Source organism: Trichomycterus rosablanca, chromosome 3, assembly GCF_030014385.1.
Source record: "Trichomycterus rosablanca isolate fTriRos1 chromosome 3, fTriRos1.hap1, whole genome shotgun sequence".
NCBI lineage: Eukaryota > Metazoa > Chordata > Actinopteri > Siluriformes > Trichomycteridae > Trichomycterus > Trichomycterus rosablanca.
In genome coordinates, this window is record NC_085990.1 from 52,497,891 (window position 1) to 52,523,205 (window position 25,315).

General features: G+C 42.3%; 1 protein-coding gene across 5 annotated transcripts; it reads right to left on the minus strand.

Moving 5' to 3' along the window:
• Positions 1-1,898: 1,898 nt before the first annotated feature.
• On the minus strand, positions 1,899-22,277 carry ctnnb1 (catenin (cadherin-associated protein), beta 1). Of its 5 annotated transcripts, none has more exons than XM_062991449.1 (17): positions 22,162-22,277; positions 17,500-17,551; positions 17,020-17,244; positions 16,681-16,934; positions 14,968-15,206; positions 13,648-13,849; positions 13,412-13,556; positions 12,009-12,112; positions 11,872-11,901; positions 11,252-11,590; positions 11,001-11,159; positions 8,717-8,836; positions 8,466-8,616; positions 3,492-3,613; positions 3,343-3,403; positions 2,909-3,144; positions 1,899-2,799 (listed from the first exon to the last, which is right to left on the minus strand). In XM_062991449.1, the coding sequence occupies exons 2-16, from the start codon at positions 17,510-17,512 to the stop codon at positions 2,930-2,932; spliced, it is 2,379 nt and encodes a 792-aa protein (XP_062847519.1). In that variant the 5' UTR covers positions 17,513-17,551; positions 22,162-22,277; the 3' UTR covers positions 1,899-2,799; positions 2,909-2,929. The 5 variants fall into 5 exon arrangements, with proteins under 5 accessions (XP_062847519.1, XP_062847518.1, XP_062847521.1 ...); XM_062991448.1 differs by having other exon boundaries at positions 17,500-17,556; XM_062991451.1 differs by lacking the exon at positions 11,872-11,901 and having other exon boundaries at positions 17,500-17,556.
• Between the last annotated feature and the right edge of the window lie 3,038 nt (positions 22,278-25,315).

Genomic DNA, 25,315 nt, shown 5'->3' on the forward strand with positions numbered 1-25,315 from the left:
CATTAAAAAGTTGGGACGCTGGAAAAATACCTCAGAAGGTGACTGTAGAAAAGTGATGGAATTTGTTGTTAAAGTGCGGAGACTTTTTACAGAAGTTCTCTCACCCCGTAAACCCCCAATTTCAAATAGTGTGTTCCATTCAGTCATCGGTACATCATAGTTACATTTGTTCATTATTATTGTTTATTAACCACTACACTGCTAAGACACAATCTTGACGACAGTTTGAGTAAGGAAAGGCCAGATTGGGAACTCACCTTTGGCAGCTGGAACACATGGTGGAGGAATACTGAGAGCGTAATGTGCCTCCCAGTGTAGCTTGCTTGTTTATTAGGATTTTAACGTCATGTTTTACACTTTGGTTACATTCATGACCGGTTCATCACTTCTCAAGGTTATATCGAACACAGTCATGGACAATTTAGTATCTTCAGTTCACCTCACTTGCACGTCTTTGGACTGTGGGAGGAAACCCACGCAGACAAGGGGAGAACATGCAAACTCCACGAACCCAGGACCTTCTTGCTGTGAGGCGACAGTGCTACCCACTTAGCCACCGTGCCGTAGAGACGCTTTTAGTCCGGATTTAGCTCCATCCGATTCCCACCTTTTTGGAACTTGAAAATCTTATTCCCCTTAAAGCTTCATGTGATGATGTGAAAGCAGCGCTGCATCAGTGGCTACCAGCTCAACCAAAAACATGTTTTGCTGACGACATTAAAAAGTATCAGAAGGTGAACATGTAGAGAAGTAAAATTCTTAATAAATGGAGTTAAAAACGTGTGGAGACTTTTTACAGGGGTTCTCTCACCCTGTATACCGCCAATTTCAAGTAGTGTGTTCCATTCAGTCATCAGGACGTCATAGTTATGTTTGTTCATTATTATTTTTATTAAAATCTGAATTAAAATAAAAAAAATGCCACCACTGCATTGCTAAGACACAATCTTGACAGAGAACCATGTTTGAGTAAGGAAAGGCCAGATTGGGAACTCACCTTTGGCAGCTGGAACACATGGTGGAGGAATACTGAGAGCGTAAATGTGCCTCCCAGTGTAGCTTGTTTGTTTATTAGGATTTTAACGTCACGTTTTACACTTTGGTTACATTCATGACAGGAACGGTAGTTACTCATTACACAAGATTCATCAGTTCACAAGTTTAATATCAAACACAGTCATGGACAATTTAGTATCTCCAATTGACCTCACTTGCACGTCTTTGGACTGGGAGAGGAAACCAGAGCTCCCGGAAGATGATGATAGCTGGGATTTATTGCCACGTCAGCACGATTGCGGCTATATACGTGGCACGTCAAGTTTCTGGTTCATATAATGGTGATAATGTTTTTAGAGGGCGGGGCGCGGCTTGGTACTCCCATAATTTCCTTTTTACTACTTAACACACATCAAACTGTTTGACGTGTGTTAAGTAGTTATGTATTTTCCCTGGTGAGGTCTTGTCGAAGAGATCTTTGATGATGTCTGCACGGAAGTGTTGCTGTCTTCGTGGCTGCAGGCTAGGGCATTCGATCAGTATGTGTTTAATTGTCAGGGTCTCGTTGCAGTTTTGACAGGTAGGGGGAGCTCCTGGAAAAAACAGACACGGGGAAAACATGCAAAACTCCACACAGGACTGCTCCACCTGGGGATCGAACCCAGGACCTTCGTGCTGTGAGGCGACAGTGCTACCCCCCACCGAGCCGAAGAGACGCTTATAGTCCGGATTCAGCTCCATCTGATTTCCACCTTTTTGGACACTTGAATCTTGTTGGACCAAACCGTGTCCGAGGAAGGGACGGCCAGATTGTGAACTCACCTCTGGCAGCTGCGACACAGGTAGCCAAGTACAAACCGATCACACATTCAAGGCTCTTATAAACGACGCACTCTTCCAAGTTGTTGTTCGTTTTCTTTATTCAATAAGCTTTTTATTTATGAACCGTTTGATTGTCAGCGTTTCCAAATAACGAGTCGCGAGTCGAACAAAGCCGGCGACCCTCGCCGCAGCGAGACGTCACAATCAGACAAGCGAAAAGTAAAGTTTGTCCATTATTTTATTGAGCCGTGTCATTTCCATGTCTGCAGTAAACACAACAGGCTACAATAACAAGGGGTTCTTTTAAAAACGACCTAAAGCTACGATCAAATAAAAACAGAACTTAATACAAATAAAAGGACTGAACTGAACTGGTCCCCTCTGATTGCAGACCTTTTTTGTGACACTGGAAACAAAGACCTGATAGAAGAAGAAGAAGATTATTGGTATTTGGACCGTTTCTTTTTTAATTCTCATTTTTTTTTTTTATACAAAAGCTACACAATGTTACACTTGATCAGAAATACAAGTCAACCCATATTAGTGTTCTACATAAAATCGATAGAATCTCAATCGATGGAGAATTACCACTATATAATTTAACACTGAGAGACCCGGAAAGAATTCAGACGACTGCAAAAATAAGAGATGAGTATCAAAGCAAGCTAGCTGTAGGTACTGAACCGCCGTATCCTTAAAAAAAAGACGTGGAAAGAAAGTCACAGACAAGGTTATGGGTGAGAATTCCTTCCTGGGACGCATTTCTCGAGCTTTCTTCGGGTAACTCGCCCACCGACGCTCCTCTGCGGGTAGAACTGGGGCCGCCGAGGACAGGACGAAAAGTTTAACGTGCTCGTGTTCCCACAGGAAACTCGTATTAGTGTCAGGCACTTCCAGAGAAACCAGTCCACTCTCGTGAGATCGCTCAGCAACTCTACAGGCCGAATCACAACGCGGGTTCATTCCCATCCATCGATACAGCTGCGGGAGAGAAGCAAGCGTCAGGATCAGAGTTGCACTAAACACACGCAGCATGAGCATCACACACCGCCACTCATCATAAGAGCATGCCAGAGCCTCAGTGCCTCACCTAAAAAAAAAAATGTACAATTTACAGATCGGTATCGAACCAGGCCAGCTGATTGCTGTCGCCCGGGGGAAGCCCGTCCATCAGGTCCTGGGTGTGTCCGAGGTCGGGCAGGCCGTCCACCGGGTAGTCGGAGCCGGGGTGGTGCCCGTGCCCGCCCATGTCGTGCTCCATCATGGGGTCCAGTCCCATGGCGTCCGGGCCGTAGCCTCCGGGGTGGTAGGCGCGGTAGCCGGGGTCTGTGGACGGGAGGGTTGAGGAGTGGGAGTGGAGGGAAGGGTGCACACAGGTTAGAAGAAGCATAAACGAGCGACGCGAGCTACTTCACACGGCCGGCGGAGGGCGTGCATCAGTGGATCAGATCAGCGCAGTGAGTTAGAGCATGCACACGCCTCTGCTGAACACTGCCTACATATATATATAGCTAGATAACTCACCGTCCGGCCTGTAGCCAAGAGGCTCCCCCTGAGCGCCGATATCCAGCCCCAGGTCTCCGGTCTGCAGAGAAATTAGATTTAAATCATTCACGGCTCACGTCGGCTTTTAATTCAGACAGGATCTGAAGACAGGATGTGGGCTGAAGTACCTCGTTCCAGGCCATGGGCTCCGTCCTGAACAGAGAGCTGGTGAGCTCCACAGACAGCCTCTTCTTGTAGTCCTGGGGTTTATCTTCGGACATGCGGAACAGCACTGCTGCAGCGTACGTGGCTGTGTGAAGGAGACGGAATATAAGAGGTTTATATTCACGTGAAGAGCAGAAACGGCAGTTACATTTTGGCCATTTAGCGGACGCTTTTATCCAAAGCGACTTACAGTAGTGTGACAGTACACCGCCTGAGCAATTAAGGGTTAAGGGCCTTGCTCAAGGGCCCAACAGCAGCAACCTGGTAGTGGTGGGGCTTGAACCACTACAGTTACACTGTACAATGAAACTCATACCTTGTCCTCTGAATGTAAATAGTACGTCAGGATTAAACATAATACAGATATATATATATATACACACACACCAATCAGGCAGATCATTATGACCACCCTGCTAATATTGTGTTGGTCCCCCTTTTGCACTGTGTATTCTGACACCTTTCTATCAGAACCAGCATGAACTCCTTCAGCAGTTTGAGCTACAGTAGCTCGTCTGTTGGATCGGACCACACGTGCACCAATGAGCCTTGGTTGCCCATGACCCTGTCGCCGGTTTACCACTGTTCCTTCCTTGGAGCACTTTTGATAGATACTGACCACTGCAGACCGGGACACACCCCACAAGAGCTGCAGTTTTGGAGATGCTCTGACCCGGTAGTCTAGCCATCACAATCTGACCCTCGTCAAACTCACTCAGATCCTCACGCTCTAACATCAACTTTGAGGATAAAATGTCACTTGCTGCGTGATATATCCCCCCCCACTAACAGGTGCCGTGATGAAGAGATAATCAGTGTTATTCACTTCACCTGTCAGTGGTCATAATGTTATGCCTGTTCGGTGTATATAATATTATATATATACACACACACTAAGGCAGCAATTAGAACTAGAGAGTGCATCTCCGGAGAAAATGCGAGTGTGGACGGCGGGCGTGCGCTCATATCCAAACGCTGTATGTAATTCGGGAGCGTCATCGACGGGCCGGTCGATTTAGAGTTGGAAGGGCGTCGATATCTCGAACTTTCAAAAAATGAATAAAAGTGAATGGAGCCAAAAAACGGGCGTGGCAGGTGGGTGTGGGTTCGAATCCCCATGCTGTATCTGAGTCGGGGTAACATCAGTGGGCTTTACGATTTAGAGTTGGAACGGCGTCGATATCTCGAACTTTCAAAAAATGAATGGAAGTGAATGGGACTTTTATAGGTTAAATAAAGGTTGTAGAAATAACCATTCAACAACCATTCAGAAAAAATGAATGGAAGTGAATGGGACTTTTATAGGTTAAATAAAGGTTGTAGAAATAACCATTCAACAACCATTCAGAAAAAATGAATGGAAGTGAATGGGACTTTTATAGGTTAAATAAAGGTTGTAGAAATAACCATTCAACAACCATTCAGAAAAAATGAATGGAAGTCAATGGGACCAAAAAACGGTAAAAAAGCGGGCGTGGCGGGCGAACGGAAAGGCGGATCGAAAAGCAAAAAACAAGAAGTTACGTCAATAACGGGCCGGACGATTTAGAGCTGGAACCGCGTCGATATCTCAACATTTTTTCAAAAATAAATGGAAGTCTATGGGAAAAATTTGCCGGAAAAACGGGCGTGGTGGGCGACCGGGCGGGCGGATCGAAAACCTGTATACAAGCGATCTATTCCCGTATGGGCCGGACGATTTGGCGCTGGAACGGGGTCGATATCTCGAAAACTGCGGACGAAGAAAGCCGGACAAAAAACGGGCGGAATAATAATAATATGACTTTCGGATAACAATAGTATGATTGCCTTTAGGCAACCACACTAAAAATAAGTAAGACGAACTAAAACTAAACTAAATTACTAGTAATCAGAAAGTAGCTGGTCCAATTCGACCACCACCGAGTTTCCGATGTTGGGTCCCTAAGCAAGGCCCTTAAATCTCAATGAATACGCCTGAACTGTATTTAGTCATAGTTGTAAGTCGCTTTGAATAAAAGCGTCCGCTAAATGCTGCATATGTAAATGTAAAACAGCTCAAACTAATTACTGTACAAAATGAACACAATAAATCTAGACGTGCACCAATCTTATTCATAATATCTAACTTATATTTTCATGGAACTGGAATTATTACATAATTATGTTCTAAACGGCCCTGAAATTCCCTGTAAATTTGATGTAGCCCACTATAGGCATAGCAGATTTATCAAGCAGTAAAAGAAGTCGCATTCTGATGTCTAAACGTCGGCTGTTAATAGTTAATGGAAAATGACCTGTACTTAAATTGCACTATGTATTTATTTAACTACATTACTAACACCAGGACAGGTTAAGTTTTCGCTCCTATCATCTCACATCGTCGTCGTTATGTTAGGTAGGTCTTCAGATGTGCGTTTTCAATAGTAACTAGAGATGTGCATTTCCGGAGAAAATGCGAGTGTGATTGCCGTGTGCCGGTCGGCGGGCGTGCGCAGGTCGGGGGCGCGCATGCGTTTATAAGTGGTGCGGTGCGTGGGGTGTGAATACTTTCTCCCAGACAGGCCACTGTATCTGTGCACAAGCTGTGGTGTGAGCACAAGTTCACTCTGGGTGTGTTTGAAAAGCCAAACCTGTAAAAAAATGCATTTCTGCACGTTTGTACTGCTTACAAATCAGTACTCATTCATTTACATGTGATTATCACTGCAGGGGCCATGGTATTGCGCAATCTATGATCGGCTGTGTCTCATTTACAGCTTTCAGGCATAGTGCACTCAGACTTCGGTCCCTCTTTTAGCATTTAGCAATTCCCATTGATTTCAATGCATCCGTTAGCCTTGAAGCTAACGGATATAAATATCTTTGTTTCTGTTGCAGCGCGAACGATATGACGCTCACTGCAAAGTCTAACTGCACTATAATTTCATTCTGTGCAGCGTTTTCATCTTAAAAATCACTAATACTTTAGTTACAGACCAAAATAAGTCAGATTTTTTGGCGGCCGCCATTTTCTATTCTCAGAACGGTAATTATAAGGAATTTGAGTATCATTGTAGCTCTTTCTACCTGCAGTGCACAAAACGACTTTTAGTGTTTATGTAATACATATTTATGTAATAGTTTTTTTTACATACTAAGATTTGCCTTGTGTATGTTACTTAATGGAAAGAGATTTCATGCAGATCTGCATCATCCCACTATCAGCCGTAACCCTGCGTTCACACCGTCGGCGCCGCCATCGCCGGTGGGCGTTCGGTTGCCATGGTTTAACTGATGCCGAGGGAGGTGGCGTTACAGTACAGCGTACCACTAACCAGACGTGTTCCTACAAATAAAATCCTGGAGGGAAATCGCTCGTCTATAAATCTCATCCCTGTGAGATTGTTATTGTCGGTCGTTATGCTTAATTCTTATTAGTAACCGCCACATCATTTTGCTCCTAATTGGCAAAAAACGTTTAATTTGATCAACCTTCAGGACCTACTGCTTATTTCTAGTTCCATTAAAATATATGTAGTCCACTTAGAGCATAGAAGATTTATCTAGCATTAAAGCGAGTTTTTTTATATTTATTGATGCATTTTTCCGCAGTCTAGTGTAGTCAGTTTGTCTTCCTCTGCTGGTGGATCCCTGAGTGCAGTCGAGGTGGGTATACTACCGCGCACAGCCCTTAGCGAAACCCGTTTTCACCCATGCACTCTGCACAGACTCCTCTCTATCTGCTAATCAGGGTCCTTACACAGCGTTTGAAGACCCCGCCCACATAGTCCGGTCATCCCCGCCCTGCAGGCACTGCCACTTACGCCCGCTAGATGGCGCCCGGCGGCAACTCAGTTTTAAACAGAGAAGTTCAGAATCTTGGCGCTGGTGTGCTAGAGGAAAATTCACGATCTCCGATTTCACGATTTCTTTTTCTAAACGTCGGCTGTTGATAATCATTAACGGAAAATGAGCTGTACTTGAATTGCACTACTTATTTAACTTTATTCTTAGTTTTTCTCTTTACTAAAGTCACTCTCTCTCACATAAGATTTTATTTGTATTATTATTATTTTTGTACTTTATTGTACACTTTTTTCTGCATTTTCTCCTCATTTTCCTCCCGATTTAGTGACTCAATCTTGTCTTCCGCTGCTGATGGATACCCGACTGCATCCGAGGAGAGCACGCCGCTGTACACGCCTCTCCCGACACGTGTACAGCCCTCCTCTTCTCGCCCCTGCGTTCTGCACAGGCGTCTCTTCCACCGATCAGGGTCCTCACACAGCGTATGAAGACCCGCCCACACACAGATAGTCCGGCCCCCACCCTGCAGATACGGTGGCTAATTAGTATCTGCTGCAGGCACTGTCGATTATGCCCAGCTGACCGGTGGCAACACCGAGCTTCGAACCGGGGAGTTCAGAACCTCGGTGCTGGTGTGCTAGTGGAATATCCCGCTGTGCCACCTGGGCGCTAATATGCATAACGTTTGTTGTATTGTTTTGAGATTTGAGGCAGCTGTAGCCTAGTGGTTAAGGTACTGGACCAGTAATTAGAAGGTCGCTGGTTCAAGCCCCATCACGGTCAGATTGCCACCCTTAAACAAGGCCCTTAACACTCAATTGTTTAGACAATATACTGTCACAGTACTGTAAGTTGATTTAAGCGTAAATGTGAAAAAAAGGTGGACGTTTAAGGTGGACAGAATTTAATCTCTCGTGCCGATTACTTTGAAACCTCCTGTGTACAACCTCCACCTTACTTTCCAGGTGGAAAAATAAAGAGCTTAAATAGCACACGTTATAAACACGTGCAAAAGCCCTGGGATAGTGAACGTATGTATTCTGGTTAGATTTATTAAAAAGTGTGAAGTATTTACTCCTAATCTTTTAGTTTCGAGCCATGAAAAAGCACCAGAGCGCTGAACAAGCAGCACAATCTGATATTTTTTTTTTTAAAGCTTTGACCCTCACCAACGCCTTCGTTTCTGGAATGAAGCAGCTCCGTGAGGGGAGCGGTTGCTCCCTCCGCCTCGATGGCCTCGGCCGCCTCCTTATCCTGAGCTAGCTCGCACAGGACGCCTGCAGCTACGCGCTGGATGTTCTCAATGGGGGAGTACAGCAGCTAGGGAAAGGGAAAAGGTGGGGTTAGGATCGATGCTGCAGATACTCATTCTGAGAGGAAAAACAGCTCAGAGAGAGTCTCGCTGTGGAGCTGGACCGACCTGGACGAACAGCGGGATGGTGTTGAGTCCTCTGATGACGATCCGGTTGTGAATGTCTCTGGCGAGGATGTGAAGCGCTCCGGTGCAACCCTCCACGATCTCCTCCATCCGAACTCCCTCCTGCACGACACAGAGCGGACCGTGAACACAAATCCCCACAGATACAGAGAGAATCAGCCCGACCGGTTATACTGCTTTATAAATAGATTATTAATGCTGTAAAGCTTCCAGCATGAACCTGACGTGAGATTTACTGTATGAACTTCTCACTTAGCTTCCTATATTACTATGTTTACTATATTAGTTATTATACAGTTTAAAGTAAATAAAAGTAAAGCCAAGATCAGAACTCCTGCCACATTTACATTTTCTGCATTTAGCGTACACTTCTATCCGAAGCGACTTATTATCGTGACCGTATACATTCCAAGTGTTGAGGGCCTTGCTCAAGGGCCCAACAGTGGCAATTTGGTGGGGTTGCTAGTCCTGTATTTCATCCGCTGAGCTACTTCTGCCCACAAATACATTTACGTTACTACATTTAGCAGACGCTTTTATCCAAAGTGACTCACAGTACTGTGACGGTATACTGTCTAAGCAGTTGAGGGTTAAGGGCCTTGTTCAAGGGCCCAACAGTGGCAACGCACACACAGGGAAACTGAATCACTGAGTCAACGAATCAGAAACGACTCTTTTCAGACAAATTATTCATTGGAATGGAATCAGGGAGCTGCTCTCTCTCTTATCTACGGTAAAGATTAATTTGATTTGCTCACTCTGCTTCAGTTCATTTGTTCAAGAGCTTCAGCTGTATAAACCAATCAGAGCTTCCGAATTCATATTTTGGGCAGAATTTCAATCTCTTTCTTCATTGGTTGTTGTTGTGGATTATATCCCTAATGGAATAACACACAGATATAGATTTGAAGAAGAGAAGCTCAGGTAAGCAGCGGTGTTGATTCTATGCCGTTCACCGTGCGCTTTTATTTTGCAATGATAGCAAAGCATGATCAAATATTAAACGTTTAGGGGATTTTCTCGATGCTCATTAATTTGAAGTAAAACGGAGCAGAAATGTGATTGTGAGATTCTGCTGGTTTGTTTAATATAAATGTTGTCAATATTAATACAAATACAGCCTGTAATAATACAAAATATAAACACTGTAATTAGTCAGAATTGATCAGAACTACAATGTTTTGTGTTTTTAAGAGAACTTATGAATAATATAAGCTAAAATACGGGCGGTGGCCTGCCAATGTACTTTAAGTTTACATGATATCATGTCGTATATCATCACTTCTCAAAAGCATATGGAGATATACGTTTTTTTTAGTCATATCACACAGCCCTAATGCTGTATTTACACAATGGTTAGTCGTGGCAGGAAACAGTAGACAATTTTTATAACAGTCTGTTGTTTTATGTGTGTTCTTTTAAACCGATTGTTTTCAAGAATTTGAGGAGTGTTTCTACTTTGTCTCGGTAAGTAAATATAACAAACATTAAGAATTGTATTGATATAAAAGCTGCATGCTGCTTTAGCACTTTAAACTGCTGTTGTGCAAGTTCAAGCTAACAAGCACTTAAATCTTTAATGGTCTCACCCAGAAAATAATGTTTAAAAAACATTATTCCTTTGCATTTTTTTTATTCTAAGGACTATATCAACAACAAACAATTCATGTTTTTGGACCAGTGCTCACAGTAGTTTTAATAAGTCTCTACCAAACAGTTGGGATGATCACAAAAATGATGCAGCTTTTCATGGATGATTTTTCAAGTTGACATAAAGGTTAGAAAAGCTGCCAGTTATTTGAGTTTAACACCCGTCAACCGTACGGCTTATTTTTACCCAAGTATTTAGACTCAAATTAAAATCTACTAAATGACTGAGCTGACCATTAAAGCGTTGATGAGTAAAAATGACCAAAATACCAATTTCCAAATGTAGAACATCATCTCTCATAGACTTAACAATCCAGATTAGAACATTTTTAAACAATGCTGGAGTTTCTTTGCCTTATTTTTCCCGGATGGTAAATATATTCTATTAAAACAAAAGAACAGGGTGTTATGTTTGAGAATAACGTCAATTTTCAGAGCATTTAGCAGATGCTTTTATCTAAGGCGACTTACAGCACTGTGACAGTATAGTGTCTAAGCAATTGAGAGTTAAGGGCCTTCCTGAAGGGCCCAACAGTGTCAACCTGTGAGAACCAGCAACCTTTTGATTACTATTCCACATACAGTGAGGGCGTTACAAACAATGAACAGGACTGACCACGAACTGCTGCTGTGTTCCTCCCATAGAAGTGCGTCTTTGGGTGTCTTGGTGGGCCCTGACCAGCAGCTGGACCAATCGAGGGATCGCCCCTTGTTCTCTGAGAGGGGCGTGGTTGGCAGGGCACAGGGCCAGATTACGGATCAGCCCGACTGTCGCCTAGGGGGAAAGAAATATAAATATATATATATAATCCAAAACAGTCTGAACACAGTAAAAGAACAAGAACTGACTGTTGAACTCTGATTTACCTTGATAAGAGGCCAGTGTGAAGGAGGGTGGAGCAGTTTCACCACCACGGGCAGGCCGTAGTGCAGCCGCACGGCATTCTGGGCCATCTCGGCGTCCTGGTGCCTGGAGGTGAGGTGGCGCAGGGCACAGATGGCAGGCTCGGTGATGTCCTCGCGGTCCCCGGCGCGCAGGACCGTGCGCACCAGCGCCTCGATGCCGCCGACCTGGCACACCATCATCTTGTTCTTGTAGTTGTTACAGGTGAGGTTGGACAGGATGCCGGCGGCACAGGTGACCACGTTGATGTCGTCCGAGCCTAGGAGCTGGACCAAGGTGCCCAGCAAGCCCTCCATGCCCTCCTGTCGGTGGGAAAAGCATGCGAGATAAGGTCATTCCCCAAAAATAATGTCAGCCTGGGGTTTAATCCAATCACAACCGATCAACACCACAAATCAAGGACATTTACTCCACAACATTCTACTCGCCAGCCTGAGTGTGTGTGTGTGTGTGTGGCAGGCATTATCATCATCACTTCACCATGCGTTTCCTTTCATTTAACACCCTAACGGCTGATAGGCTGGGCCGGGTGCTGACTGCAGCTCCCCGCCCTGTCACAGATAAAGGCAGGAATGACCGTTACCTGCATCACATCTACTTCAGCTAAGGATGTCTTCTCCGTGAGGGGGGGAAAGTGGGGAGACAAAAAGAGAGCGCTCATGTAGGAAGAACGGAGCAAAGCGGAAACGAGCTGGAGGACAGAGAGAAGTCCACACTCACCTGCTTGGTGGCGGCGTCCGACAGGTTCCTGAGGGTCCACAGGCAGTTCTGAACCAGTCTCTGACTGGGGTCTGTGAGGTGGAGGCCCAGCGCCTGCATACCACCTGAACACAATCAGAGGATCATCAGAGGTCAGTCATTTCCTTTAGGATGAATGGAAATGTGTGTCTGTCTGTCCATATCTCTACCTGTCTGTCTGTGTATCTATCTAGCTAGTTAGCTACCTGTCTGTCTGTCTGTCTATCTATAATATTTATCTATCTACCTATCTATCTATAATATTTATTTATCTATCTACCTACCTACCTACCTACCTACCTACCTACCTATCTATCTATCTATCTATCTATCTATAATATTTATCTATCTACCTATCTATCTATAATATTTATCTATCTACCTACCTACCTACCTACCTACCTACCTACCTACCTATCTATCCATCCATCCATCCATCCATCCATCTGTGCATATCTCTATTTATCTGTCCATATATCTACCTGTCTGTCTATCTGTCTAGCTACCTATACCTATCTGTCCATCTGTCCATATCTCAAAGTACCTGTCTATATACCTATATATCTACCAGTCTATCTGTCTGTCTATCTAGCTACCTATCTATCTGTCTATATATCTGTCTGCCCATCCATTTATCTACCCGTCTATCCATCTGTCTGTCTATCTAGCTCTCTATCTATCCATCATTCTCACTATCCATCTACCTGTCTGTCTAGCCATCCTTCTCTATATCTATCTGTCTATCCCTCTAGCTGTCTATATATCGGTCTGCCCGATTATCTATCTGTCTATTTATCTGTCTGTAAATCTGCCTACCTGTCTGTCTACCTATGTCTACCTATCTGCCTATTTATCGATGTCTATCTGCTTATCTATCTACCTCTCTATCTCTCCATCTATCTGCCTATCTATGTACCTGTCTATCTCTCCCATCCTTCTCTCTATCTGTCTGTCTGTCTATCTATCTCTTCATCCTTCTCTCTATCTATCTACCTGTCTGTCCATCTATCTCTCCATCATTCTCTCTATCCATCTGTCTATCTATCTCTCCATCTACCGGTCTCTGTCTATATATCCATCCATCTATCCATTTATCTACCTGTCTGTCTGTCTTTCAGTCCATCTCTCTGTCTGACTGTCTACCTATTTAACTATTCATCAATCAATCCATCCATCTACCTGTCTATCTCTCTATCTGTTTATCTACCAGCAGCTGAAGGCGACAGATGCAAGGAAAAATTCTTAAAAGGAAGAAACCTTGAGAGGAACCAGACTCAGCAGGGACCTCCATCCTCCTCCTCCTCTCTCTCTCTCTCTCTCTATCCATCCATAAGCTTCTTTATTCACCAGAATAAGAGAACTAGTCCCTCCTCCTGTTAACTCACCAGCTTCAACTATAGCAGGCTTGTTACTGGAACACACAGACAGCACTTTCAGCACACGACTGGTGGTCCACAGCAGCTTCTCGTACGTGTACGTCCTCATGATGTTGACCAGAGCCTGAGGTCCACCGCTGGCCAGGATGATGAGCTGAAACAGACGAAGCACATCTCTGAGATCTAACATCTAACCTAAACAGATCAATCCACCGTGCTTTTATTCTACTGCGCGTTCATCTTACTTTGCTCTCTTGGTTGCCGTAGGCCAGAATCTGCAGGCAGTCTGTCGTGATGGCGAGGAATTTCACGTTGGTCTTGTTCAGCAGCGCGACCATCTTCTGCAGGCCTCCGGCCAGGCGCACGGCCATCTTGGCTCCCTCCTGATGCAGAAGCAGGTTGTGGAGAGTCGTGATGGCGTAGAAAAGTACCGAATCCACCGGAGAGCTGAAAGAACAGAGCAATATATGATGACTTACTGGTTGATGCACCACCTCCAAGGAAAGAGGCTTCCGTCCCCAAAACATTATACGTGATATATATATATACACACCGATCAGCCATAAGATTAAAACCACCTCCTGGTTTCTACACTCACTGTCCATTTTATCAGCTCCACTTACCTTATAAAAGCACTTCGTAGTTCTACAATTACTGACTGTAGTCCATCTGTTTCACCCTGTTCTTCAATAATCAGGACCCCCACAGGACCACCACAGAGCAGGTATTATTTAGGTGCTGGATGATTCTCAGCACTGCAGTGACACTGACATGGTGCTGGTGTGTTAGTGTGTGTTGTGCTGGTATGAGTGGATCAGACACAGCAGCGCTGCTGGAGTTTATAAACCCCGTGTCCACTCACCGTCCACTCTATTAGACACTCCTACCTAGTTGGTCCACCTTGTAGATGTAAAGTCAGAGACGATCGCTCATCTATTGCTGCTGTTTGAGTCGGTCATCTTCTAGACCTTCATCAGTGGTCACAGGACGCTGCCCACGGGGCGCTGTCGGCTGGATATTTTTGGTTGGTGGACTATTCTCAGTCCAGCAGTGACAGTGAGGTGTTTAAAAACTCCAGCAGCGCTGCTGTGTCTGATCCACTCATACCAGCACAACACACACTAACACACCACCACCATGTCAGTGTCACTGCAGTGCTGAGAATGATCCACCACCTAAATAATACCTGCTCTGTGGTGGTCCTGTGGGGGTCCTGACTACTGAAGAACAGCATGAAAGGGGGCTAACAAAGCATGCAGAGAAACAGATAGAATATTGTAACTCTGACTGAGTAGATTTATCTCCACGTTCATTCCTCTTACCTACATTTATTCTTAAAATAAAATGAACATTTTGTGATAAATCACTAGACTGTGCTCAGTGTTTTGGTGCTTTTAGCATGTTCTCCATGCTGTCCAGTCCTGTTACTCATGTACAACCATCTTCCACTTAGAAACCTTGTAGAAATGAAACAAAGCTGCCTGAGATTCGACCAAAACGCATTCTGCATTCCGAGTAGTGAAGTGTGCGTGTGACTAGAGCATTAACGCTTATCCAGCACTGACCCCAGCATCTTGACGAGAGCGGGGATGCCTCCCGATTTGAAGATGGCCAGCAGACCCTCCCTGTGGTGGGAGAGGTTGTGAAGGGTCCCGGCCGTGCACCGGGCCGTCTCCACGTCGCTGGTGTTCTGCATGGTCCTGACGATGGCAGAGACCATCTGAGGCGAGCGCATGATGGCGTGGCGAGAAGCTTCTTTCTTGGAGAGCTGGTGCACCATGACCGCCGCTTTATTCACCACGACCTACGGCAGAGGAAATATTTAAGTACCAGGTACCAAACCAGAGGTCTGATTCTGGCTAATAGGGATGTAACGATACACTCCACCCACGATGCGATACGGTTCACGATACGATTTTTTAAACAAAATTAAATTGAAGACAAATTATTACAACGTTTGGCTCGTCCAATCGCCCGATTGCGTCACGCTTCCTCTCCACCAATGCCGATCCCCGCTCTGATTGAGGAGAACGAAGCTGACCCACGCCCCCTCCGACACGTGTGCAGCGGCCGTATGCATCTCATCACCCACACTTTGACGAGTGCAGTGCAGCTCAGCGTTGTGTACGGAGAGACACACCCTGACAGCACTCTTTTCTCATCTCTGTGCAGGCGCCACCAATCAGCCAGCAGAGGTCGTAACCGCACCAGTCATGAGAGCGAGACCCCATCCGGCTTAGTCCCGCCCCTATCTGAACAACAGGCCGATCGTCGTTCATGTGGCCGCTCAGCCTCAGCCGGCAGGCAGAGCCGAGATTCGATACGATGTATTCGAGATCCCAGCTCTGGTTCCAGCGTGTGTTCTTACCGCTGCGCCACCTGAGCGGCCTTTTCTTATTTCTCTTTAAAATAAAACACTGTATTTGTGCTTATCTTTTATTTATCTAAATAACGAATGTCCTTTTATTTTTGAGGTAGGTACAAGCCATGCAAAACAATGCTGCACATTTCCCTTTTTGTGTAAAAAAAAAAAGAAGAAAAAAAACTTCAATGAACCTGGCAACCCTGTAGTGACGTCAACCAGGCGAGGTGAATAGCGCCAGTGCCATCTGCTGTTTAAAGTGAATATCGATTCATTCCACATGTAAACCGATTTGAATCGTTACACATGTGAATCGATTTTTAACTGTCTTGTGGTGCATCGTTACACCCCTACTGGCAAAAATAAAACATGTCGATCTAAGAGACAAGGGGTCTGTCTGATAACCTGGTGAGCTGCCTTGCTGCCTACCTGATCAGCTGCCTCAGTAGAGAGGATTCTAATAAGACATGGAGCTCATGAGGCAGATTATTTAGACGCACTAGTTACGCCGGCGCAGTTTTAGCTTACTAAGCAAACACGGTTAGCATCAGGCCGCTCAAACCGTGTACCGTCTCCCCGACGAGCCCGAATTTACAAGTAAACGACACTCGTGCACCTCTATACAGATCAAAATCAATTAGAACTTATTTACATTTGAAAAGAACTCCGTTGGTTGCTCCGCACTGATTAGTCCGCATTGATATGTGTCATTCCTAGTGAGAAGAGTCGTGCCGCACCGAATGCTGGGATTGCCCTCGGCGCCGAGGAGGCGTCGGACGCTCCCTCATCATTCGGTCAGATCATCGCTCAGAATTAAGGCGCATTTGAACGTATCTAAGAATTTAGACACGCCCTCTTCTCACTAGGTTCTCGGACAGACCCCCCCCCCCCCCCCCGATATCTGAAGCATCGGTACCTGGTCCTCGTCGTTGAGTAGCTTCGTGAGTTCCGGGATGGCCCGGGTCGCCAGCTCCGCGTCGTCCTGGTAATTGATGAGATTGACCACGGCGTGTTTGAGCATCTGCGAGGGTTCGGCCAGGCGCTGCACGTTCGTGGGCGTGGCGCTGTCGAACTGCGTGGACGGGATCTGCATGCCTTCGTCCAGCGTCTCCGGAAACATGGCTGCACGCACCCTCTGGGCTCTCGTCATGGCGTACTGGCCGTCGATGTCTAGGAAAAATGGCAAAATCATTCAAATGAACGTCGAATAATAACATCCTGGTATTGGGAGGGATACGAGTCAAAACACACAAACCTGCCACTTGATCCTGGCTGAAGTTCTGGCTGAACCCATGCTCCCACTCATACAGAACCTGGTTGTCCACGTCGTCGTCCTCCGGGTTGCCTTTGCCGCTGAGAGAGGGAGCGGTGGTGGTGGCGCCGGAGTGGATACCCGAGTCCAGGTAGGACTGCTGCTGCCAGCTACTGACTGCGGCCTTACGGTCCGGCTCCATCGCCATGTCGAGCTCCATCAGATCAGCTGCGCGTAGGGAAAAAAAGAAGAAGCACAAACCGTTTGAGAAATACGTAACGCTCCGCTTTGAGGTCATTACATAACACGTGGTAAGCAATAATCTCCAGACTAAAGGGCTTCAGGTCAAATTAACTCATGAGCATGCTATAATAATGACGCATATAGTCTAAAACAGTATAAATGAGTGCAGATCAAATCTCTAAACGTTAACAGACGTATAAAAACATGCATTGGACGGTACGGTTAGGTCAAACTACTTACGTTGGGTTGCCATGTCTGTAATCCTCACTCAGCCTGCTGTCAGCACAGCTTCCTAAACTGACACAGACAGACACGGTTCGTTTATTCCACACTCCGTTCCAACTTTTACATTTACATTTTCGGCATTGAGCAGACGCCTTTATCCAAAGCGACTTACAATACAGTTACAGTATACAACTGAGGGTTAAGGGCCTTGCTCAAGGGCCCAACAGCAGCGACCTTCTAGTTACTAGTCCAGTACCTTAACAACTAGGCTACGGCATGCACCCAACACATTAGATCAGTAGTATTCCCTGGTCTTGTTTGTTTGTTTATTTGTTTGTTTGAGTTTAACTCCATATCAGCACGTTGAGGCTATTTATACGGCGCTGCATAGGGTGCAAGATGATTCAGATTTGAATGTGTAATCTTAAGCAGGTTTTGATATTGTTTTTAGTAAAGAATTTCAGCCTGTGTGTTTAGTGCTGGGCAGTACGTCAATGTGTCATTCCAAATACTGGCATGTTCGCACACGTACACGGACTTAAAATACACACAGCAACCGGGAGCTGATTTTTAGATGATAAGATTCATTATAAATATGTATATGTATATGCTCATGAACAATTAAACACTACAGAACTGTTCATCTTTGGGACTCTCGTACATCTACAAATGACCTATTTAACTTATATAATTTCTTATTTATATATTTTTCTTTTTGTTCTATAGTTTCTATATTGCCCCTTTAACCCATAATGTAAATTACACATGCTTATTGTTTACAGGTATGAATGTGAGAGTGTGTGTGTGTATAAGACTGTCCTTATTGTATTTATCGTGCACCGCTGGCATGTGTGAGGAATGTGTGTATGTGTGTCTGATAAACAGGTTCCAAAAATTGCATTCACCGTGTTAACCATGTTCCGCCTGCACATGCAAATAAAACAATTTAAATACGTAATAAATAAACCAGGATTTAAATATTCTGAGCCGTAACGCTGCACAGTAGGAGACGGGAACATGCAAACTAGGAAAGCGGTGAGCGTTTAGGCAAATGTTCCTGTTAAAACGTTGAACCCTTGTCCTAAGTGTCGATGGGTTTTATTCATGTGCAGCAGTTTACACGTATTTAAGGACAAAGGAATTCGGTAACCTGCTCAACAGGGGCCGAATCGTGTTCGCCTCTCTGACAAGACACAATAACCGTAGTAGGACATCCTCCTAAATGCTTATTTTATTTAATTACTCTGACAAATATCAAGCCGTGCATTCCAGAAAGACGTGTTCCCAAATCTAAATTTAATCTTTATAATTCTTACATAACTAATGCATTGACAAATTGTCTCTATCAGTCCAAAAATAATAAAGCTACACCAAAGCAAAGGTATTAATTCCTAATTAGTGATCGACCGATTAATCAGCCGGCCGATTAATCGGGCCGATTTTTGGCATTTTTTTAGATAATCGGCATCGGCCGATATATGTGCGCACAAGGCCGATATTTAAACGTTGCCTCCGTCAGCTCAGTGACTGTATACAGTCATTGGTCTGGCTGTTGTTAGAGCGCCCCGTGTGTCCATTTTGCCACTCTCCAGGCAGACATCAGTGAATGCACAAGAACAAGGATTGTAATCCTCCAGCCTGGAGGTTTAAGCATGTTTGTTCATTCTTAAAAACAAAAAGATACTGCTATCTGCTTGTGTATGTTAAGTGCACTGAAACCTTTGAAATAATTTGTATTTTATTTAAAGTTTTTATTTTTTTTATTTAATTTTTTGAACGGCCAAAAGAGCAAACAAGAATATACAGTGATAAATAAATGTTTATTTAAGATCATTAATTCTGTTTTGTTGTATTATTATTATTATTGTATTTTTTAGTTGTAAAATTTTTTTATTATCGGCTTTATATATCGGCCATCGGCCACTTCTTTCGTCTAAATATCGGTATCGGCATCGGCCATTAAAAAACCCATATCGGTCGATCACTATTCCTAATCTTTTCTTGGTTTTTGCCGAGCACAGTCACAGTATAAACACCAGTACTGCGTGTCCAGATCTTTTTTTAAAGCACAGCAGACCACGACTGGCTACACGCACAGGTTTCAGCATCTGGAACCGATTGTGGCGGTCGTCTGCATTACACAGAGGCCTTACACGCTGGCACAACTGCCCCCGTTCGCACGCGATATGCAGTCGCAGGCAAAAAAAAAGACGAAACGCAGCAGCCTTCATGAGCGACCCGTCGGTCCGAAAGACAAGGACGGGTTAAAGACACAACTAATACTTTCTCGCAGCTTCTTAATTTAACACGACCAGCTGCAGGCGAGAGACCGAGACTCACGACCACGCCAGCAAAACGCGGCCATAAATCCTGGTGTCGGGATTCCAAGGGTTTAAGGTTTCGGCACGGCAGGGTTTCTGAAAACAAAAGGCTCTGGGACTACAGCTATGTCTCGGTGAGTAAATAACATGATTATATGGCAATTAACCCCACGAACACAAAAAGGTGTTTCCAGCTCATCTCTGAAAGTCTTGACTCGAATGAAGTAAAGAAAACGACCTCGCAGTAAAGACAGGGTCCAGTCAACTGCATTATTTTAGTGGACGACAAGCGTAAACCGACGTAAGCTCTTGTGTAAGGCAATTCTCGATATTTAAATTCTTGTATTCATACCTGTATGTATATATCGGTTATAATCGACATTGTTTTATCTACATGTATTGCTATTATTATCATCATCCGTATATTATCACTATTATACTCATCCATACCTATGTCTGATACACAGTCTATAGTCAAATTCTATTATATATATATATTTACATTGTACATATTTATAACTATAACAATATCCTTATCTCTATATTTATTCTTATATATCTGTATATATTGTTTATAAGAATAGATACACTACTGCTTCTATTACATGAACCAGACGCACAATTTGCACATACTGTTTTTCTGTTGCATACCATATGCTGTATAAATGCACCTTATTTACTTTATTTGTATTAGTTTATCTTTTTTTGCTTGTTAAACTACTGGAGGTCAATAATTTCCTTCGGGATGAATAAAGTATCTGTCTATCTATAAACAAATTGAAGATCAGCTTCTCAGATGGTGTGCTGTTTAGTTTAATTCATAAAATACAAAATACACGACTATTGTGGCCAAAAACATGTCATAACATTACCAGATCTGCCACAGAGGGTTTCGTCTATATTGCTAATACTAGAATGCAAATGAAATAGGTTGGATGGAACAACATGCACATAATTCAGCTCAGCACGTCTAATAAATTACATTCAATTAAATATGAAACATCTGAATACGAAACGAACTCACCAGTAAAATGTGCAGAGGCGTAGAAACCAAACAATTACAATTTCAATCAGATCGGCTTTTGTTTTGACTCAAAGGTCGGGTCGATAGCACAGACAGTGACCGCTGTAGATGGGATATCTGGGCAGATCCTTCACCTCCCACCCGAACACCAGAGCCCTGGGGTCAGATTTCACCCAGGCTCCACCTCGCCTTCCAACCCCAACAAAACTCCACTTTTAAACCTCTTTTGTTTGGAAACTGTGGGAGGGCTGAAAGTCTGGAAGTTTTTTTTGTACATTTTGCACCAACATTGAGCTTATTTTTACACACCAGTCTGCAAGGGTGAGTTTGGAATAAACTAACCTGTATTATAGAGTTTATATAAGAGAACTATGCAGTAGAAAGTATTTTTTGGGAGTTTGATATGTTGTACAAGAATTAATAATAATAAAAAACACATCTCTGCTTCTTTCTTCATGCTTTTTCAACTTAATATAATACAAATATTAAAAGCTAGTGTATAAATAGTAAAAACAATAATAAATGTGTTAACTCCAGTTCCACACACAGTATTTAGTAAACAACACTAAACATGAATATGACTGGACTAAACTTAACAAAATGTGCTTATAAACAATTCAGACATTTATTTAACTCCTCAAACTGATGTTTGTTTACATTAATGTTTACAATAAATACAAATGTACGGACTTTAACCCATACAAACCTTAATAATAGTGATAAATATTAGAAATTCAACTTCGTAACAAGGTTTAACATAGTGCTATTTATTTAAAAACCTTAAAATAGACATGTTATTTGTTATATTATTTGTAAGGCTATATTATAGTAAACGTTAAACAAACTATTTAAAGTCCAAGCAAACAATTGAACGTGTGTTGATGTAATATAAATTACAAATATAAATCTACCTACCATAAAACACACAATCCTACTGTAATGGACTGGCAAAACAAGTCACACATGGAATACTTACAATGTTCTCTAACATTAAAAATAAAAAAAAATAAAAAACTAATAAAAGGATAAAAGCTAAACATCGTTAGCCAAACTTGCACATTCCTACCACACTATTGTGCATTACCAGCAAACCTCGTATACTCGCTCCACAACAGCTAACTAGCTAACCAAGACTGAGAATATACACCTAAAATTAATAAGCAAAACACTTTATAATGAAATAAATAACAACAATAAGAACCAGGTTGTGAAAAACACGTATTCAGTTACAGACCGAGTCAACTAGCCACCTAGCTACCGCAGGAATACACACGGGACAGGAGAACGAAAATCGCATCAAAATAACCACTTTTACTTAGTATCGATACATACCTGAGTCAAAGATGCTTATTCCTTTTTAAGTCTGCAGTTTGTGCCAACAATATAGACTAAAATCCGAGATAAAAAGGTAAACCAGCAGCGGTACACTCCACCTCCTCAAGCTCCCCCAGCTGCGCGCAATGTAAAATGGCGTCGAACCATTACAGCCAGGCTTTATATAACCTTTGGTGTGCACGGTATCCTGCCGCACTGATTCAACTAGACCCGTAATCTTTGTTACAAACGATCAAAATGTAAAGAGATAAAGATTGAAGACGGATATTTAAAACTAATAAAATGATTTTAGGATTGTATGGGCGATGTGTTTGACTGAAATCACGATTTTAAAGGGAATTTCTTGCTTGACACGTGCGCAAGAATACACCAGATTGACAGTCGGTGTTTGGCTTTGGAGAAGAAAATCAAGAATAATACAATCTTTCTTTAAAATGACGGATTAAAAATCAAATAAATATATATTTTATAGTATAGATTTCTTATAGAATCGCTGAGAAATGTGTTACACCGTCGTAAGAGTCCATGTGGTACATGGCTGCGGTGTGTCACCTCATTAAGTTTTATAAGAGTCTAAACCAATGCAGCTGACTGGAGGGACTAATAAACAGCCAGGTAAGTATGTGCCAATAAAATCCAGACATTATTTTGTGTGTGTTTTAATAATTACAAATAATAATTACAAATAAGTAATAACATATTCAAGCTTTTCCAGCTTCTTATTAATTAATTATATGGACATGCATGGCTGTACAAACTGGGAATCTTTGGAACTGACTTTCACCCATCATCAGAGATGCCACTTTCCATTTTAAGAATTCCCAAGATTGTACTAAAAATCCCAAGTAAAGATTCATATATTCACAATTGTTCACAAAAACAAAAATCCAGAGTTAACTGACAAAGAAAAAGCAGGATCATAATCAGTATTAATATATACAAGATGCCATATTAATCCAGTAACAACATTAATTGTTGTTATTCCTGCAATCTATCACAACAATGAACATAAAACAAAGGTGAAATGCACGGATGATGACAGACGTGACGTCCGTCATGATCTCGCATCCAAGAAAATGTAAGTAAGTAAAGAAGTAAATGTACAGTAGCCACAGAAATGACCAGCGACAACCAAAGGTTATTATTTAGTAGTAGTACGCTTTGTTATTCCTTATTTATGACTGTAGACCATGAAATTGCTTGAGTTCAAATTAAAATCCCAAGATTACTCGACAAAATCAGAATCGTCTTTATTCGCCAAGTATGTTTACACACACGAAGAATTTGTTTCCGGCTGTTGTTAGCTCTCTACAATTTACAAACAACACAATATACAGACAAAACTATATGTAGACAATGTATACATTTTCATGCTTGGCAGAATTTGCATAAAATACAAAAATAGCATAAGATAAATGGTAAGATATCCCCAGATCCCAAGGAGTGGCAACACTGCCCACCATCATCAGAAGTCAATAAATAAGAAATGACCAGTTTATGAAATGTTTAAGCTTAGAGACTATTACCAGTAATTCTGTAAAAACAGTCTTGACCAGGCTCCTCTACATGAACATTTCATCTTCAGATGCCTCCCCTGCTTCTTCAGTATTTACCTACATTCATTTATTCATTCATTGTCTGTATTTCAGCAGCACATTTGTACATGGAGTCTTTTTTAGTAGTGCAGAACAAATGAGAAGAAACACATTTTGAAGATTGTTTTATTAAACATGATATAATAAATCTAAAATGATCAATGTAATCAGTTTTACATGTATGGAACACTGACACATACACTTCCATGATCTTATATTCATTTATCTGATCAGGACCATGGTCTATCTCAGGACAACACACACCTAATCACTCTCACCTTCACCTTTAGAGAAGCCAATCCATCTACTAACATGTTTTAGGTGGTCAAAGAAAGCTAAACCCACACTGAAACATCCTCTCGTAGACAGTGACCCAAGGCAAGGTTTGATCCTAGCTCCCCATGACCCTGGAGCTGAGCGGCTCCCACACAGCGCCTGTGGTGGTTGAATAAAAATGCATTGTTCCAGCTATAAAACCATTAGGTAAACCAGTGGCTAACCATTGTTCGAAAGACAGGCATTAAATAAACATGCCTTGTGTTTGCCTGCTTTTAAACCTAATTATTATTTTTATTTTAAATATAGACAAGTGTTATAAATAATATGTATCAAAAATAATCTATAAAAGGTCACTCTCATCATAAGGAGGCCTCATGTTTTACTGCAGCATAACAACTGTCCAATAGAAAATGTGTTTACAGTGGCAGGGAAAAACCTGATTGGACAAACACCCAAATTGTAAGGAGTTTATTTAACTAAATATTTTCAAGTATTCTGGTCCATGGTTAACTATAGAAGAAATGAATATTGTTTTATAATGTGTAATTATGTCCGGTACAATTAAAGATGCTAGTCAGCTTCAATAAAAACAATTCAGTCAATAATAGAATTAAGGTCAGTGGTTAAAGGACACAGACGTCTCTGGATGTTATATTAAATACAAGTGCAGTCATTACAGACCCTGGTGACACCCAAAGGTAATAATGATGAGGACACGGGAGTCTAAGACAATCATATAAATGTTCATGAAATACATGTTATACTTTTTAATCACACTTACACTGTGTAAAAATACTGGTCTACCTAAAATTCAGATTTTTTTAGGTTGAATTTGAAATTATGATGAGTACATTTGGTAAATAATCATTCAGTACATATATAATTCAACATTAAATATGTTTATATGAATAAATAAAACAATATTAATTTATATTAATGTAAATAAAACAATATTTCATGAATACTACAACCCTCCATTTCTACAAATAAATATATTCTAAATATTAAAAAATTTAAAAATGCTGAATATGAAATTATGGCTATCATATTTAACTAAAATGTAATACTAAATGCAATACATTTTACAAATCTAACATGTGGAATATCTGCAGAGTATTCATGTTTCATTTAAATATAAAATAAAGATAAATATTACAATGCAATAATTGTGTTAAATTGACTTACCTGAATAAAGGAATAAATTAATTAATTTAAAGGGCATCTGATAAATTCTATACATATTTTTTTTAACCAAGTCTATCTATCTATCTATCTAT

What these genes read in the sequence shown, in the direction of transcription:
- ctnnb1 (XM_062991449.1), bottom strand. An exon ending in CACACTGGCCTCTTATCAAG is followed by an intron (nt 11,160 to 11,251) that starts GTAAATCAGAGT and finishes CTTTCCCCCTAG; the next exon opens with GCGACAGTCGGGCTGATCCG. An exon ending in AGCCCATGGCCTGGAACGAG is followed by an intron (nt 3,404 to 3,491) that starts GTACTTCAGCCC and finishes ATTTCTCTGCAG; the next exon opens with ACCGGAGACCTGGGGCTGGA.